This window comes from Lates calcarifer, linkage group LG2 (genome assembly GCF_001640805.2).
Source record: "Lates calcarifer isolate ASB-BC8 linkage group LG2, TLL_Latcal_v3, whole genome shotgun sequence".
In the NCBI taxonomy this organism is placed as follows: domain Eukaryota; kingdom Metazoa; phylum Chordata; class Actinopteri; family Centropomidae; genus Lates; species Lates calcarifer.
The window spans coordinates 2418320-2435446 of NC_066834.1; the positions used below are offsets into that span (position 1 = coordinate 2418320).

The window sequence follows — 17127 nt, forward strand, 5'->3', positions numbered from 1 at the left end:
GGGATGATCGGGTGCACTTAGAAGGAGAAAGGTATTCCTACGCCGATACCCCAAACACACACAAACACACAGGGAGTCATACCGTCTTGCTCTGTCTTTGTCATCTCCTCCAGCTTCTTCTGCTTCAGCGTGTCCACTACATCTGCCAGGCTTCCTTTGCGGCGCTCCGGAGTTCCAAACGCTGATCCGCTCAGCAGGTCACTTCGCTCCCGGGCCCCCTCCTCCGGCTTGTGTGGGGAAGTAGAATTGTTCCGGAAGGAGTACAGGGAACATACTTTATTGCTGTCAGATTCCTGTAAGACAAACAAAAGTTGGTGGGGGGGGCAACAAGGGATGGGATTTGTATTAAATGATGAAGGTGTTACTGGGTTCTGTCAGTGCTCCGTTGAGCTTTTTGACAGTTTTTCATTCAATTGCTGTGATTGCTAGGTGTTTGCCGCTCAGGGGCGATTTGGCCATATCAAATGGCTCCTTCTCTGGCTTTCATACAGCAGCCTCTGTATCCTCAACAGAGCTAGCTGCGCTGGTAAATGAGATATGACAAGTGAAAAATTGAGATGAAATGATGAGGTACACTTTCATAGGGCATATCCATAATGTGCTCAGACTTTACTTTTCATCTGCATAGACTACACAGAGAAACCTCCCAACTGTAATTTCTCAAATTGCTTTTGAGTGTGCATTTGTGTTAGGGTGACTGCTGTGTAATTTGTTCATTTTCTAGTGGAGACCTATTCTCAGCTGAGTGCCTTGAGCCATCGTAAATCTGTGTCCTGTCTCAAGCTGTTGTTGTTTTTCAGTCCCACCTGTGTATGGTTTAGTATTTAACTAAGGGTCCTGTCTCTGGCTGACTGGCTGAGTGCTCCCCGTGCACAAACAGAGAAGGAAATGGGGAGAAGAATGGGAGAGAGCTTGGGGGGGGGGACTTTGCACAGGGGAGTGTACAGTCAGCACACACCGTGGCTGAGGGTTGCGTCTGACAGAAGGTGGTGTTAATTATGGTTTTTGGAGTCTGAGAATGCAGAGGGTAGCTAAGCAGCCAGGAGTTTGCAGCCTTTAACGGGGGAACAGTTAGTTCTGATTTAACCTTTGGCCGTCGTAGCGAAGAGAACTAACATGACACACATCTGTATCCAACACATGCTGCACATCTATCATGGAAAAGTGAGCTTTAATCAACAGCAGTGTGATAACAGAGTGTAATACAGCAGGGCTAAATGATACAACCATGTCTGGAGCCACTGAAAATCCTAAATAAAAAAAATTAGGAATGCAGTAAACTGGGCAGGAATGTCAACAGTGCCAATTTCTCATCCCCGCGTGGCATGTCGAGCCCCAGGCAGAGTTGCAGTAGTGTGTAGGATGGTCTGGTACCAAGCGCCAGGGTGGCACGACCGAGCGGCCTAACTCTGCACCTCCCAGCCCTGTGTTGGATGATTATGCGGTGTGGCAGAGACAGTGGAGAGTGCTTGAGGGGAGTGGAGCAGTGCTGGGTTAATCAGCTGGCGCTGGTTCAGGGCACAGCCCACACAGACGCATGGCACAGCAGTGGAGTCAGGTAATCAGCGAAGGCAACACTCTCATTCCTTTCGCCTTATGCCTTTCCCTTTTCTTCTCTATCTCTCCCTGCCCTCCACCATTTTACCTTTCTTCTCTCTCTCTCTCTCTTTTTTGGCCCATTTTGTTTTTTTTTACTCTTAGTGCATCATTCCTCTCACTTTCTCTTTTAACCAGTTATTTATTTATGTCACCTCTAAATATAAATCCCAAGCTGAAACATTTACACTCCCTAACAGTATATCTGTTGAGAATCTTCTTATGGCTACAGGAGACGATAATATAGAGATGCTTGTTCATTCAACCTTTGACATTTAGAACAGTCATTATTCACCCATTTATGATACACTCCTTTAACTGTTTTCAGACCTGTATAACCCTTTCATATTTCTAACCTTGGTAGAAGATCATATTCTGACCTGTGCTTCCTGTGAAGGTGCTGTTGATTGTGCAATGCTAAGCTCATCATTACACAACCTTTTTCTGATTGATATTGATTCATACTGTAACATAAAACAACCTCTGCAGAGGGTTCTCTTGTATTTTTCTGTCCATCAGTTAGGACTAAAATAACTTGATTTCATGTCACTGACATTTTGTTGTTGTTTTTGTAAGGTACTCTGTAAACTCTATATTACAGTGGTGCTATATAAACAATCATCAGTATAGATTTTTATTTTAAAAACATTAGTTGTATTGGAAAGGATTCCTGAAGTTTTTCTCTATGTTCCTAAAAGTTGTTACTGGCATCCTGTAAACGATGACACCTGAGCAATCCTTTGCTTGTCAAGTGCCTTCACTGTTACACCCTGGCATCACGAGGAGCAGTCTGCTACAGAGCCTGTTCATGTGTTTGTTTGTGTGTGTGTTGTGCTGCAGTGCTGAGGTGTTGAGGGTCTCAGTGGCCAACTGCAGAGCTACTTCAGAGGCCCTCTGGGTCTCTTTACCTCAGACCCGTCTGTCACAGACAACCACCTGCCTCCCATGTCTATAGCCTGTGCTCTTCTTCGCTCCGCTCACATCAAAGCAGCTCCGCACTCAGAATGTACAGCGTCTGGGGCTTGGCTGCAGATGTGGCTTATACACAAGAATAAAAACAACACACGTGCACTGAGGACAAGACATGTTTCTTTAATAGCCACCAGAATGCAAGCTAAAGGAAGCACACAAGGCTACGTTCCCCTCCAGCGGTCATGATGTAATTTTATGTTGCAGTATTAAAGGGAGATTCAGAAGTCCTCTGTTTAACCTAATAATAGCTGATGGTTTAGTGTTTGACCAGAGCTGCCTCTCTGAAGACCCCAGAATCCCTGAGGTTTCGCAGCAGTACGGGAACCATGGGGCTGGAGCTAGGGATAGGGTATTGGCTGAGCTTCTTTGTACAAGTCAGGAACAATGAGTTCCTGCTGAGCCTGGATCTTGAATACCCAAAGGGAGACAGTGAGACATTAGTGCTCACTCATAGGTTTGAAATTGTCTTGTTTTATGAGGTTTTCTGTAAAAAGAAACCTTTACTTCATCATTTGTTCTTCTCCCCCACAACTATTCATGGTTTACATCAAATAAGAATGAAAAAGGTTTAAAGTTTAAACTGAACTTTCTTTCAGAGTTACCTGAGAATTAGTCTGTTCTGCTGGATGGAAATTCACAGTTGTTTAGAGTATACACTACAGTATACTTTACAGTATACTTAACTGACAGCCCAAAGCATACTGGCTAAAATAGCTAAGATGTGCAAAAACATCGATATAGTCCTTGTTTCACTTTGACCTGCACAGGTTTTGTGGAAATGTAACCAACTTTTGAAATGTCAGGTATTGGTGGATATCCAGCATCAGCATGGGATCAGTTATGTTTTGTGTGTGTGTGCGTGCATGCGTGTGCACACTAGTAGTATTTCAATTGTCTCACCATACGCTGCTGGGCTGACACCAGGCTGTCCCAGTCACTCTCTGGCGGTACGCTGCTGAGCTGCATTTCATCGGGATGAGCTTTTCCATGGAGCAGGCTGTGCAGGGGCAGCTGTGGTGTGCCGTGGGCTTCGGCACTCTCCTCTTTCTCCCAAGACAAGTGCTCCTGACTCATGGCATCATCTCCATCGACCACAGAGGCGAAGGGAGATGTGGCTTGCTTGGAAGACATGACTCTGCTGTGAAGAAAGAAGAAAGAAATGATATTGTATGTGGATCATCAACAGTACATGGAATTCTGTCTCTTTAAGTATTGCACAACGTGTACTGCCCAAATCGCTGCGCGTGGCTGTAACTGGGATAAAAAGTGGTGCAGATAATGCTGAATGGACTGATCGCTCCACCTGACTGTTGTCTGTAGTTGCTCTGGCCTGTGGGGTTTGGAGTGGGTCGTGGGGTCTGTAATCTCTTGTTTAATGTAGATGGATGGCTTGATCTAGGGCTGGAAATGTGCCTGCTTGGGTCCTGGCCCAAACCCCCAGACAGTTACTGAGGCAGTAGGTCAGCCAGGCAGCAGGACTACCATCCAGATAAAAAGTAAAAACCCTCACTAATAAGTTAATTCCTTGTACACAGAAATGCAAAGCAAGGTTGCTTTTACCTATTATAATGGATTTTTTAAATCACTAAACTACCTGAGTAATTTCCCTTATCTCTAATTTTGATTTGACTTGGTGTTGTCCTTCAAGCAAAGCAATCAAATACAGAAAAACAAACGCGTCTTTTGTTTCCACTCATCAAATTAGAAAATTATTAACATTTTTGGTGTGACAGTGTTCCCGCAGGCCAACAAATCCTACTTAAGCAGCTTAAAATCAAAAGCTAACAGTGGAGGACTAAATTCACAAATCTGTCACATGCTTTCATGAATATTACAGTGAAGAGTGTACTTGACATATCAGGTGCAAAGAAAACTCATGTTAATTCTAATTTCATTTTTTCCCCCTTTTTACATCCCAACTCTTTTTGGTGCAGAATTTATACAACCAATTCCGCTTTTTCTCACAATTAATGAGGCTGCACTCATGCTGTGTGCTACAATGAATGAAATTAAACACTGTGCCAGCAAATCTAATTATGCATTTGGTATTAAATTAAAAAGGGGATAATATGGCCTTCCTACTGATGTGAAGTGGAGAGAAGGAGCTGGAGCATATTTAACTCCTAATCTGCTTTTCCCTGAGCTGTTGTTCTGCTTATTTTTCTCAACTATAGGACATTGACCATTAAAACTAGGATGTGACCACTAAAGGCTCAATCTTCTCCAGAGGACGAGTCTATCAGGAAGAAGAGAGACAAATTGGGGGTGTGAAGGTATGGGGCTGTTTCTGTGTGACAAAATGCTCAGGGTAGTTCTTGTAGTACATTTCATCACTGATCCACCATCTGCCCCGTTCTCCTGCTCTATCCACAGGGGTCAGTGTGACAGCACTTTAGTTGCACCCTCTGCTTGTCTGGGGGCTGGTGGGGGGGTGAGGTTTGAGAGGGGGGGACTTTCAAGGTTGAGGCAGGCTGTGGTGCGATTGCGTCCTTGCAGTTTCTGCTGAGAGTCGAGCACTGACAAGATATCTCCCATTTAAGAAAGGATTTTTCATGAACAAGGTCTTTGGGTCCAATAGTTCTTGGTCTTACTCAAATCTGTCAAGTGAGGTGTATTGTCCATGTACACACACTGCTGAATTGTTATTGTCTGTGGAGATTCTAGACAAAATTGTTTGAATAGCACCTTTAAAAGACAAAGGCAACTTAAAAGACAAGAACAAGGAAAATGCAACAAATTAGAAAAGGATAAAACAAAACATGAACTATAATAAAATACAGTGCAGAGGCTGTGGTGTAATTTTAGCAGAAAGGTTTTTAGACTTATTCTAGATACGTCACACAGAGAAATTAAAAGCTGCATCAGGGAGAGAGCTCTGCAGGGAATTAATGCAAAGTACGTCAGACATAATTCTATACTGAATTATTATCTAGAAATGTACACTGAAATATCCAAATACAACAGTCTCCATATTACCACACACTCTCTGACTCATTCACACACTCCCACACACACTGGTACATAGTCACAGATCAGCCTGGGCAGTGAGGGCTGATCCTAAACAATGGTAGCCTAAGTTAATCTCGTGTCTCAGCAGCTGTACAAACAAACCCAGTAAGTCAGGTAGATGGCAGGGCAGGACTGTGAGACCCGTGCCTGACTGTGTGTCTGTCCACCTGTCTGTCAGCCAGCCTCCTCTGTCTTTTAGCCCCAGTGCCTGGATATGTTGCCGACTCTGTGTCTTTAGTGGGACTCAGCCCTCAATTTTAATCAGCCATTAAATTGTTTCCTGTAATTATATCAAATAGAAAGTGATCTCAAAATTGGGTACTGTTAATTGAAAATCAAAAGTCAGAGCAAAGTTCAGAGCATGCATGTAATGGTAAGTGGAGGGGGCAGAAGTGGAGTTGGAACGGGAGGTGTGTGTGTGTGTGTGTGTGTGCGTGTGTGTGTGAGAGCGGCACGTAAATTCTGATGTATTTTTTATTCATGCACCCAAAAAGCCAGAGCTTCGAGTGCAACAAGCACCTCGTCCTCAATGGACTGTGAGAGTGAAACAAAGCACTGCTTTTGTATTACACAGTAAATCAAGTGGTATTATTTTACCACTAAAATATTCAGTCTCTCAGGCACTTTTACTTTGGTCTCCAGCCATCAGTCAAACTGCTGAGGCGTGAGTGAGAGAAGGGGATAGAGGGAGAGAAAAGGAGAGAGGGAGCGATGGAGACTCCATCCTCCTGTAACATGTGTCTACAGCAATCTTGTTAAAGAATGCAACAGATCTGCGGCAAGCTCAATAACAGTATTTGTCAGCAGGAGTTAATAATTTATTAGCAGCGCTGGGAGGGCTGCGCTCAGGCAGCTAAAGAGTGCGGAGAACCCCCTCTGCCCCACCCCCACCTCTGACAAGCCCCATACAATACTACCTCATATTATTGAAAGGGAAAAGGAGAAGTGCAGCAATAATTCTCTGAAAATATCTGAGGGCAACCGTGAGGTATTTTATTCCTCATATTCCGAGCAGGGATCACACGGCGATGAGATCTAAAGGGGTTTGTGTGCAATAGATCAGCACAGACACAACAAAGACATTTGATGAGGAGCAAAATAAGAAGCAGAAATCAGCTGAATGTGGGTACTACCGCTGCATGTAGAATCTGATCATATTTTCTGATAGAATAACACTGTTTACAGCCCCTGGCCTCCGTGCTCGCAAAATAAAATCAGCAAAACAGCTCTGTTTGTACAGCTACAGTGTATTCTGGTGCTGTTGAAATAACTTTACTCACATTAATAATTGAAACGGTTTCTCTGGAAAATAAGCTCAAAATGTGCTTTTACATACTAAACAGTGAAAATATGGTGAACTGAAGAGGTAGCTCATAAATCCTTGACAAGCAGCCCTCCCTCATGCTTGATTACACAATAACAATGGACGACTAACAAACCAGAGCGATCGATAAGTGCACGAAACACTTCTTTCCTACCTACTTTCTCACAGACAAAGCCCCAGTGACTTTGAAGACTTGAGGCAGAGACGAGGGAGGGTCAGTCAGAAAAGAAAACTGGTCTATATATAGCTGACAATATTGCACACATCTGAAGGATTAAGACTTCAGTTCTCCAGCCGTGGGCTCATATGGCCTGGAATGTTTTGAGTCATGAATTGTTCCCGGCGATAATGTTTCATCAACGTGCAAAACAACCTCTGCTTAATTGGTGAGTATTAGAGGAGTGTTGTGCACTGCTCATCTCAGGGGTCTTGTGACTGCAGGACCATGTGTCCTCGGCTATCCCATTTCCTCTTTCATCATAAAAGGGTCTGACTGACTTTCACCCACTGTATCTGCTCTGTCACACTGTTTACCTTTTATAGACAATGGCGACATGTAACACCACACCATCTCCCCCACCCACACCGCTGACGTCTTACACCTTTGAATTTTAGAAACTTAAGTTCTGTCAAGGGAGAATATTAAGCTCTCTACCTGCACATTTATCAGCAGACAAAAGAGAGGAACTCTAATAAATTATTAAAACAAAAAGGCAGTTTTTAAGAAATGGGATGGGAAAACAGGCAATGACAGTAAAGGGGCATTAACTTTAATGCTGTGAACTCATGCAAGGCTCATATTTAAACATATAAATTATAGTTAATTTGTGTAAAGTTTAAAAAAACACAATTATGAGAGATATGAAATATTTAAGTTTTATCTTTAGGCAAGCATAAAAAAGAACAGTTGGTATAATACTTGTAGGGCCATTAAAAAAAATGTGCTTTGACTGTTCAGTTGTTCTGTTAAAAAACAGAGTTTGCTTAATTAAAATGATTTCCAAACAATGGCAATAACCTTGAAAATAAATTGTGTTATCAATAGTAACCTTTTAAAGCAAGGTGGAAGTAGATAAAGAAAATAATACAGGGGTTTTAAACCATGTGTGCGTGTGTGTGTGTGAGAGAGAGAGAGAAATTTAGAGAGAGAAAATCATCTGTGTGTTTCCCTTCAGGGGTTCCTCCTGTTCTAACAGGTGTCGTGGTAGGGTTCCTCTGGGTTCTTCACCTGCCATAATGAGATATTACTACCTGACAGCTCCCAGCTGGAGGAGCATTGACACGGAATCCACCGTTTAGCACAATTAAATTATCACCCTCCATTGTGATTGTGCCATGCTGTGCAGCAGCCAGGTTTCTGGATACATAATCAACTCGTAATACGGGCTGTATACTACACACAGTTAGTCTCTTTTTCTCTCACACACACACACACACACACACGCTTAGACACAGAGAGCGCACACACATTCACGTTTGTCTATTGTAGAATTCTTGCAGATTTAAAAACAGGTAAAATCAGAAGAAAAGACTGTTATAACTATTTTTTTTTCAGCTTTAGTCAACAAATTGATTTAAATCTCTCAAACCTCAGCCGACAAAGTAATTACAGATAATGATATTAAAATATAGTAAATGGTTGGGAAAATACAGATTTTCCAACAAGGTAACCTACTGTACAGTGACTGGAGAGTTGTCTAAATGAATTTGTTTAAATTGTTCCTCCATTATTGTTGACCTTCCCCTGCAAAAAGTCAACTCAATTACAGCAGCACTTCATCCTCACTTCACACTCCCTCCTGATGCCTTCTCTATTAGAAACTGCCACAGTTACCACAGCTAAAATCCACACTCAAATGATAGCCGCCCAGAGCAAATTAAGCAAGCCACCTGAAGTGCACACTTTACATATTGAGCAGAGCATTGATAATTACTTTGCAGGGTAAATTATTTGCAATAATATGCTACTAGAGGAACTGCCTTGTATCTCACTTTAAACACTTGTGCAGCTGCCATGACAGCATGGTTGGTGTCCTTGCCCCCCACGCAAGGCAAAGGCAGATGCAGGTGTGAGAGTGCTTAAGTGTCCCTGTCTGTCTACTCAGGAAGGGTCGATGAGCACTCACACACTGAACCCCCCCCCAACCACCCCCCCACCCCTTCCTCCTCCTCCTCCTTCTTTGGTCCCCTGTGCCATTGGCCCTTTTCCTGATCCCAGGACACAAGCTCAGAGCTGGATGGCATAACAGCCTCTCAGTTCCCCAGGACACACACAAGTTCACTCATGCGTATGCTTTCACAAATGAAGGATGGCCATCCAAAAAAATTCACCACTGGCCTTTTTTTTTTTCTGGACTCGCATCATTCTTTAACAGAAATTACCCACTAGAAGAAGAGCACACTGGATGTTGTGAGTCAGACACTTAGTGAAACACACACACACACACACCAGAGGACACTAACAGCGGTGGGACAACAACTTCAGCAGTCTCCTTCACCAGCCAAACTGTTTCCCTGCCTGAGAGGAAAAAATTACTGAGACAAGAAAAGCTACTTGTTGTTTTATGCCTCTTTCTTTCTTTTACTTTCTCTTTTTCTCTTGGCCTGCTGGGGGATGGAGTTCCCAAAGAGCCCTCTGTTGCTGCTGCTGCACTTAAGCAAACCTCACAGCGAGTCAAGCCATCAACCAACACAACCCTATTTGCTGAGCAACAGTAGAGCTTTGTGGCTTGCCTCATAGTTGACAGTAAGTTATGAGCCCTTTGTGAGCAGGAGAAGGAAAACAGAGATCGGAATTTGGCAGGAACATAATAATACAGAATTCTCCTGTTCATGGAACCTGAAATTTTCATGGAAACAATTGAGCATTGTTGAACGAAAGAAAAGCAACGGTGACAGATGAAATATAGAGTGGGGCCCCCTTTTTGTAAAACAGTAAACAAAGCGCTATTCAGGCCAGGTCCACTCTGTCATTTATAAAGATAACTTCTTCTGTGCTCTGGAGAGTTTGCAGCGAATGGCTGCACTTCAGCAAATCGAGTGTAACATCTCTCACAGTTGCCAGAAAAGTGAGTTGAGGAGCTAGCTTCGGGGTGCCAAACAGAAGTGAAGGGACGCATCCCAAGTTACCAAAGAGATGCACAATAAGTCTATAGGGAGCTTAGAAATCTCAAAAGAGAGGGGAATTTAAAAAGAAGAAAGCAAGGCCTTTGAGAAAACAACATTAAAAAGCACCACAATCTCAGACTTTTGTCCAAATACTCAAGGACAGTAGCATTCGAAGGAGCAATTTTGCAGAGAAAAGCGTGGGTGTTGGTGACTGAATGGTTTATGAAAGTGGGGGGGTTATTGTACTGTATGGCAGGGGAACTGTGGGCCTCAGTCTTTCGGTCTTGCCATCATGAGGTCATCATTGGCAACTTCAGTGCCCAGCAGAACCGGGGTTGGTACAACTGCCGTTGGTTTGGACATCTGGAATGTCGACACACAGTGGCCCACTTTCTCCGTCACTATCCTTGTTCATTTCTTTTTTTTTTTTCTCCCCTAATGTAGAACGCTTCACAAATCCTGGTCACCAAATTGGCAAATTTGCAATGTCTACAGAAAAGAAAAGCAGTTTTGTTCCCTTTCATTCTCATCTCATAAATGGATTTCTGTAGCTAGGGGAAAAAATGAGGAAATTACCTTCAGCACTGTTGTAATTAAGCTGCTCTATTCTTATTCTACAGGCTGGGAGGACAACAGCTCATTAGCTACAGTTAGACCCACCTCTACTTCTTTAGTGTTTTTCCCCCCCTTTCTGCTATTCTATTTCTCTTTCTGAATAAATTAATGGTATTCATTGAGAATTCTCACACAAGGGAAGGCACACAAATGTGTCTCCCCTTGTGACAACTGGACTTCTTTTCCCTCTTTGTCTTTGGGCCCTTGTGTGTTTTTTTAAGGACTGTGAGAAGAAGGGCTGGGATAGAATTGGGGAGGGGAGAGAGTAGCTACGTTTCATGTGACACGTCAATTGGAAAATCAAAACAGGGGTAGTTCATTTGCTCCACCCAGATGAGGCCATCTAGCAGAGCCATGATGAATAGGGGTCAGGCAAGCCACACCTCAAAGATTTATGATTAAGGCTTATTATGTTGGGAAACTGACATTGATTGCTGATTTAAACCACTGAAACCAATTAATTTGCCAGTGCTGAATAGAAAGCATGGTCAACAGTGTGTGTCATTCTGACAGGTTAGACAGGAAGAAGCCGAGCAAAAGTGAAAGACCAAATGAACGGCTGGCACCCAGCTCTGTTTGGACGTGGTTAAAAGTTACCACGAGTGATTGACAGCTGATACAAAAAAAAAAGAGAGAGAGACTGCAGAAAAATGAGATCTGAAGAGCAAAACCAGAAACCCCAGCCACTGATCTGAGTAATTGCCCAAAAATTTGATTCACAGAAGACATGTACAAGCTGCTGTTTTAGCAATGCTAAGATGGTTTCATTCACGGGCCAGCACTGAGAAAAACCTGAGTAAATGAATGTGAAACATGGCCCTAATAAAATCAGAGCTGACAGACATGGTTGAACAGAAAAACGTGCTGTATTTCCACTCCGGGGAAGCGGGCACTGTAGTGGATTAGATGCTGACTGAAACACAAAATGCCTCAGCAGTCTGCTGATAACCATGTGTCTGACCACTCATACTGTGCTTCACACTTTTCTCTGCATTTGTCCAGAGCAATGCATAAAAAGATGCAGGAGCCACAAGTGATATACCTACCACAATATATTATCCAAGTGATTTTTGTGCTGTGTTTGCAACAAATGCCACATTACGCTCGGTTGCATGTTATTTTTCTCTGTGGTCGTCGGGGGAAGCTCGTGTTTACGAATACCTTTTCCTCTGTTTGTTTCGCTGTTATTCCTTTGCTGGCTTGCTCTGAAGACACATGCATCATGACAGTGCTTCAAAATGAAATCATTAACTAAATTGCTTTCTTAAAAAGCCACAAGTGTGCGGCAGGATTTGTGTGTGTGTGTGTGTGTGTTTGGCTATGGGCCATGGGCCTCTGGTTCCCAGGCAGCCTCTGCCCCGGCTCTGTTGTGGTTCCCTGCCACCACACTCATTATGCTCAGCCTCAGCACAGCACGGTGCAGGGCTGCGGCTCGCCTCGCCTCACTCACTGGGCTAGTAGGAAATAATCTGGTAATCTCAAACTACTCCTCCATTTCAGCTGGGGCCCCATTCACACAAAGAGACCCTTTGTCCCAAAACATTTATGACCACCCTTTGGATCTCAATCAGGGAATCAATCAAAAACACATTAAACAAATATGGTTTTATATTTGATGTTAAAAACTTAAAAAGGATTTTTTTGTGGAGCTGACCTACGTTTTAATACTCCTGTGGTATCAGCAATGCTAACAAACTTAAATAATGAGGAAAATATCCAGAGAAGCTTCAAATATTTATGAACATAAATTTAAATACAATAAAAAAGATACAATCTGTGAAATTTACACACAGAAACATACTGAAATAAATGCACACAGACATTATGCAACAAAAAAACAAACAAACAAACAAAAAAAAACAACTTACTGGAAACTTTATCAATCTGCCTGAGATAGATTTCAGTAAACAAAGCAAGCAGAATGGAAGGCAAACAGAGAGTGAAGGCCAGACAAATATTTGATAAGAGGCTAGAGACTGTAGCCAAACTGCATGACAGGGTAACTGAGGACCCCTCCAACCCACACACACACACACACACACACACCCCTACACACCTAACCCTCAACCCCAATGGTCTATCTGCTCTCCACTGAGCTGAAGGTAGCAGATGTGTCTTTCACAGCCCGTAGAGTGTGTAACCAATCTGCAAACAATAGCTGGAACTTGACAAAGGTCGTTGCACTTGCAACACACTCCTTAAAGTAAAGGGCAGTCAAATCCCATTGGCCACTTAGGTAAACCATGCCCTTTAATTTTTTTTAATTTACTTTACAGACCACTAAGGCATTTAACATGGAACACAAGCGCAGTCCATAACTTGCATATTTTCTGTTAGGCCCATTAGTCAGCCACTATAATGCTATTTGACCTCCTATGTAAGCCCCTTAACAAAGTTTAAGTCACCTTTTTGACCTCCCGTTAAGCTAACAGTTGGTGTAAACATGTTCAATCCTATTAACCTAATAATATACATGGAACCGGGGAAAGTGCCACAGTGCCACGCTCTAAAAGCCTGCTCTGAGTCTTAATTACAACAGACAGCCATGACAGTGAAAAAAATCCAGCACCAGCCATGCTTCTAATACCTGCCACTGTGACCACAGGATGTAAAGAGCAACAAAGGAGTACATACATTTCCCAACATACCAGAGCTATCATGCTTTTGCTTTGTTTTGTTTCTGTGTGTTTCAGTGTCACATTTTAAGGGAAAATTACCAAAAAAAAAAGAACTGTACTGATGTTTGTGCCTGAATGCACACTTACCAGAAAGTGGTGTCAGGTGTGGGTAGTCAAGGTGAACTGGTCCCATCATTACAGGGGAAAAAACTAGGAGAATGTCCTCAGACACAACAAGGGGATCAATTTATATCATATCCAAAAGACATAAGGTGAAAAAACTGTGACATGAACGTGAACGTCTTGTTCATAACTTACAGAACATGTCATTCTAGAGCCTTAAATAGACTACCAGGCAGTTGTTAATGGCCAATCAGGTGAAAGACGACAAGAGGCACAGAGTGTTTTGCATGAACTCATCAACTACTCAAGAGGGCCCCAACAGTATCTTAATGCACACACCTGTGCATCAACCTATGTAAATTAATATCTATGTGTGCATACCGTGTGTGTGTTTACAAAATATGTGGCATGATTTACCACAAAGATCATAAAATACAGAGTTGATAAATGTTATGCTAGCACTTAAAAACACACAGTGAAAACACAAAGACTGAGGACAGAATTTTAGCAAATACCAAAACAAATATGAGCAAAAGCACAAAGGAAAGCTTCAGTAGCTTTGCTGCTGCTGTGTTTCATCTACATTTTATTTGCTATTGTGTTGTATATTACGCACGATATAATGTAGTGTTTTGAAAAAGTAACCCTTTGTACGTAAGTTGTTAGCAGGTCTGTGTGTTTGGAGATTGTGTTATGCAGAGCTTGTGCAGTCTATAAACCATCCTCTGGTGTCAGCAGGGCAGCCGTCCAGCATTAGCCTGGCATATCAGCTATAAATGGCAGCTACATCACTACAGGACAGTCTAAAAATACAGGACCCGGTCTCTTCCGTTTCCCTGTATTCTCAATTGTGTGCAAAACTTTTAGCTGAGAAACCATGTAAGACTACCTCTATGTGGAAAAGAATTCTGTATTGCTTTTGGACCTGTTGAAGAGCAAGAAACAAATCCCCAGTTTTGTGACAGCAAAATGCAAAAAAAAAAAAATTATAGCATGAGAGACCTTTTTCTCTTTGCTTGCGAGCCAGGTTTTAAGAAAGCTCTCTAAAAGCTATCAAAAGTTTCAAAATTTCCCACATCCTCCTCCTGTGGGTGTGCCTGTAAAGTGCTTCACTCCCCTCTCTTGAAAAGCTCTGAGGGATTGCATCATGGGACAGGGTGTAAGACGATGGTAGCAACATACTGTAACATGGGGGAAATACCTCATCTTGGTTGATTCATAAACACCTTGTGCACTGGCTGGCTGGCCACTCACATTGCCCTGTGCTGTGCTGGTTGTAATGGCAGAGCTGACTGTGCCCAGTGCCAAGTCCCTTCACTGGTCTGAGTAATTTTTAGGGGCAAGTACACACACACACAAACAGACACACACATGCACACACGTAGAATCGCAGAGATTATAGCTTGGCTTTGTTTTAATTGAGTCTCAGCCTTTGTGGTGTCTGTTATCTCTGACTAATAGCATACATTGGCCCTCTCTCATTATCAGAGTGGGTCTTTATCAGAGACCCTTGTTTGATACAGTTAGAGTTGATGCATTATGAACCACACACCAAGAGTCAGCAGCGATCTGCATATTCAATAACTTCCGTAATTATATGCGCAATTCATCAGATGGGATGTGATTGCAGGGGAAGTGGAATAGAGTGGGATAGAGAGGAGCAGAGAGGTCTGATTCCTGGAGGACTAAAGTCTAATCACAAAACTAACATGATAATTGAAATCTAAATTGAAAGGCTTAGCTCTCAGGGAGAGTATGTCAGACATGGAGTGTAGAGGCGCTAGTGAGAGTGAGTGAAAGGGAAGGGGAGGAAGGGCAGGAGGAAAATAAGATTTAAACTGTGCATATCTGAAGCCTCTAAACCACTAACAATACACAAGAAAAACATAGGGCTGCTTCACTAAAACAATGTCTAGGAGGTAAAACCTGATGGAGCTGAAAAAGCTTTATACAATCTGCTGGGACATTTACAAAAAAATCATTACATTTGAATAGATTTTAAATGTACTTTTGTTGTGTTGTCTTCCCCACAGCTGGTTTCAATATGAATGTGCACAATTAGTAACTTGACATAGCTTCTTTTTAAAGCAAAATGAGCTCATCAATTTAAAAAGACTCTATTTTTCTGTCTTTTTTTAGTGTAACTTTTTACTTACAAATAAGGACAAGTGTTTAAAAATCCAGGGAAAATATATATCTTGTTTTCCTCAATACACTCAGCCTGGTCCTGGAGAGTGTGCGTCAGAGGGCAGTTCAATAATTGCTCAATATTCCACACTGTCACCATCATCCCTCTTTGCTTGAGTAGACTGTTCTACGTGGCCTTTAAATTCCTATTTTCAAAAGGAGACTGAAGTAACTGCTTGACAACAATTGTGTCAAAGGGAATATGTTCTCTGCATTGAACAGAACAGTCCTCAGCTCACATGAGAGCGTTTAATCGCTTTAGCTGTTCATTTATCTTTTTATCTGCAGGATGTTTGCTTTCACTTTAGAATATTAGTATTTTATTTTTCCAAACACATTCTGTGTTGTGTTGAGTTATACATAATCATATAAATTATTTTCTTTTTAGATGAATCCATTCAGAGGAAGTATAATGTCTGGCCACTGCACTGAAATAAAACTGTCCTCCATTTCACCTTAGAGGCTGTGCTGTCTTCACATTCACTTCTCGTGTTTTACTCATTGTAAATGCAGCCCAGCGGAGGAACTGAGGAAAAGAGAGGATGCAGAAAAGTCCTCTGTCCCATTCTCCTCTCCTCTCCTCCTCCCCCTTTCACTCCTGTCCCTCCCGACCACAGGATTCATATTCATCCCTCAATAACGTTTAATTAGTAATGCCAAATTCATTAACCTGTACTGCTGTTACGCTGGCCTCAGCCATAAATTAGCTTAATGTGAGCAGACGTATTGCAGCTGTAATAAGGGACATAAAACTCAAAGAGAAACACATACTGTTCCTCTATAGTCATGGATCATTATAACTCAACAGGGTTTTAGAGCAGGGAGCATTCCCTTTCAGAGTAGCAGCTCTTTAGCAGCTCTTAACTATAAGCCCATCAAACACTTTTTTCTTTTCTGGTAATGCCTTGGAAACTTATTTTAGTGCTGAAAAACAAATGCACTTGTCGGGACAACTACTGCTTTCATCACCAACTAAAATACTCGGGTTATAATATTTAATTGAAATTAAAAACACAAAAGAAGCTGAAAAAATGCTGTTAAGCAACTGATGATGCAAGTCAAGAGTGCACTGGCTAAATATTAAGGGATTTTTAAGATTCATGTACGAGTTCCTGTTGTTTCCAACAAAGTCGAGGTGTCAGAAAGCAAAGCAGGATCTGTTGTATCTGTAAAAGAGATGCGAGAGAGAATTCAAACTGCTTCTGACAGCTCCGTCTAATTGGTCCAACTCTTTAGCATCTTGTTTGTGTTTATTTAATCAGCTGAGGGAATGTGTACATTCTGGCTGTGGGGCATCTTACCCCCTTTATCACAAGGAGACCTCTTATTAGCAGCCTCTCTCTCTATCTCTCTCTCTCTCTACACATATATATATATATATATATGTGTGTGTGTGTGTGTGTGTGTGTGTGTGTATGTATATAAGCAGTTACCAGATTCCGGAAACAAACTGCTATTGTAAAAACGTCGGACGACTTTCACTGTCCTAGGATTACACGTTGACCTTTCTGCTCCTCTATCCCCCAGTGATCTCGCCTAACAACTCGCACCAAAGAGCCTATTAGGCCTGGATCC

The 17127-nt window shown here is 42.3% G+C and overlaps 1 protein-coding gene across 1 annotated transcript in view; it reads right to left on the reverse strand.

Annotated features, from left to right (window-relative positions):
* The window catches only part of sox6 (SRY-box transcription factor 6), a 133827-nt gene that overhangs the window by 83463 nt on the left and 33237 nt on the right, over positions 1-17127 (reverse strand). The window contains 2 exon segments of the mRNA XM_018684989.2: positions 83-293; positions 3469-3706. Coding sequence (XP_018540505.1) covers positions 83-293; positions 3469-3706 — 449 coding nt within the window.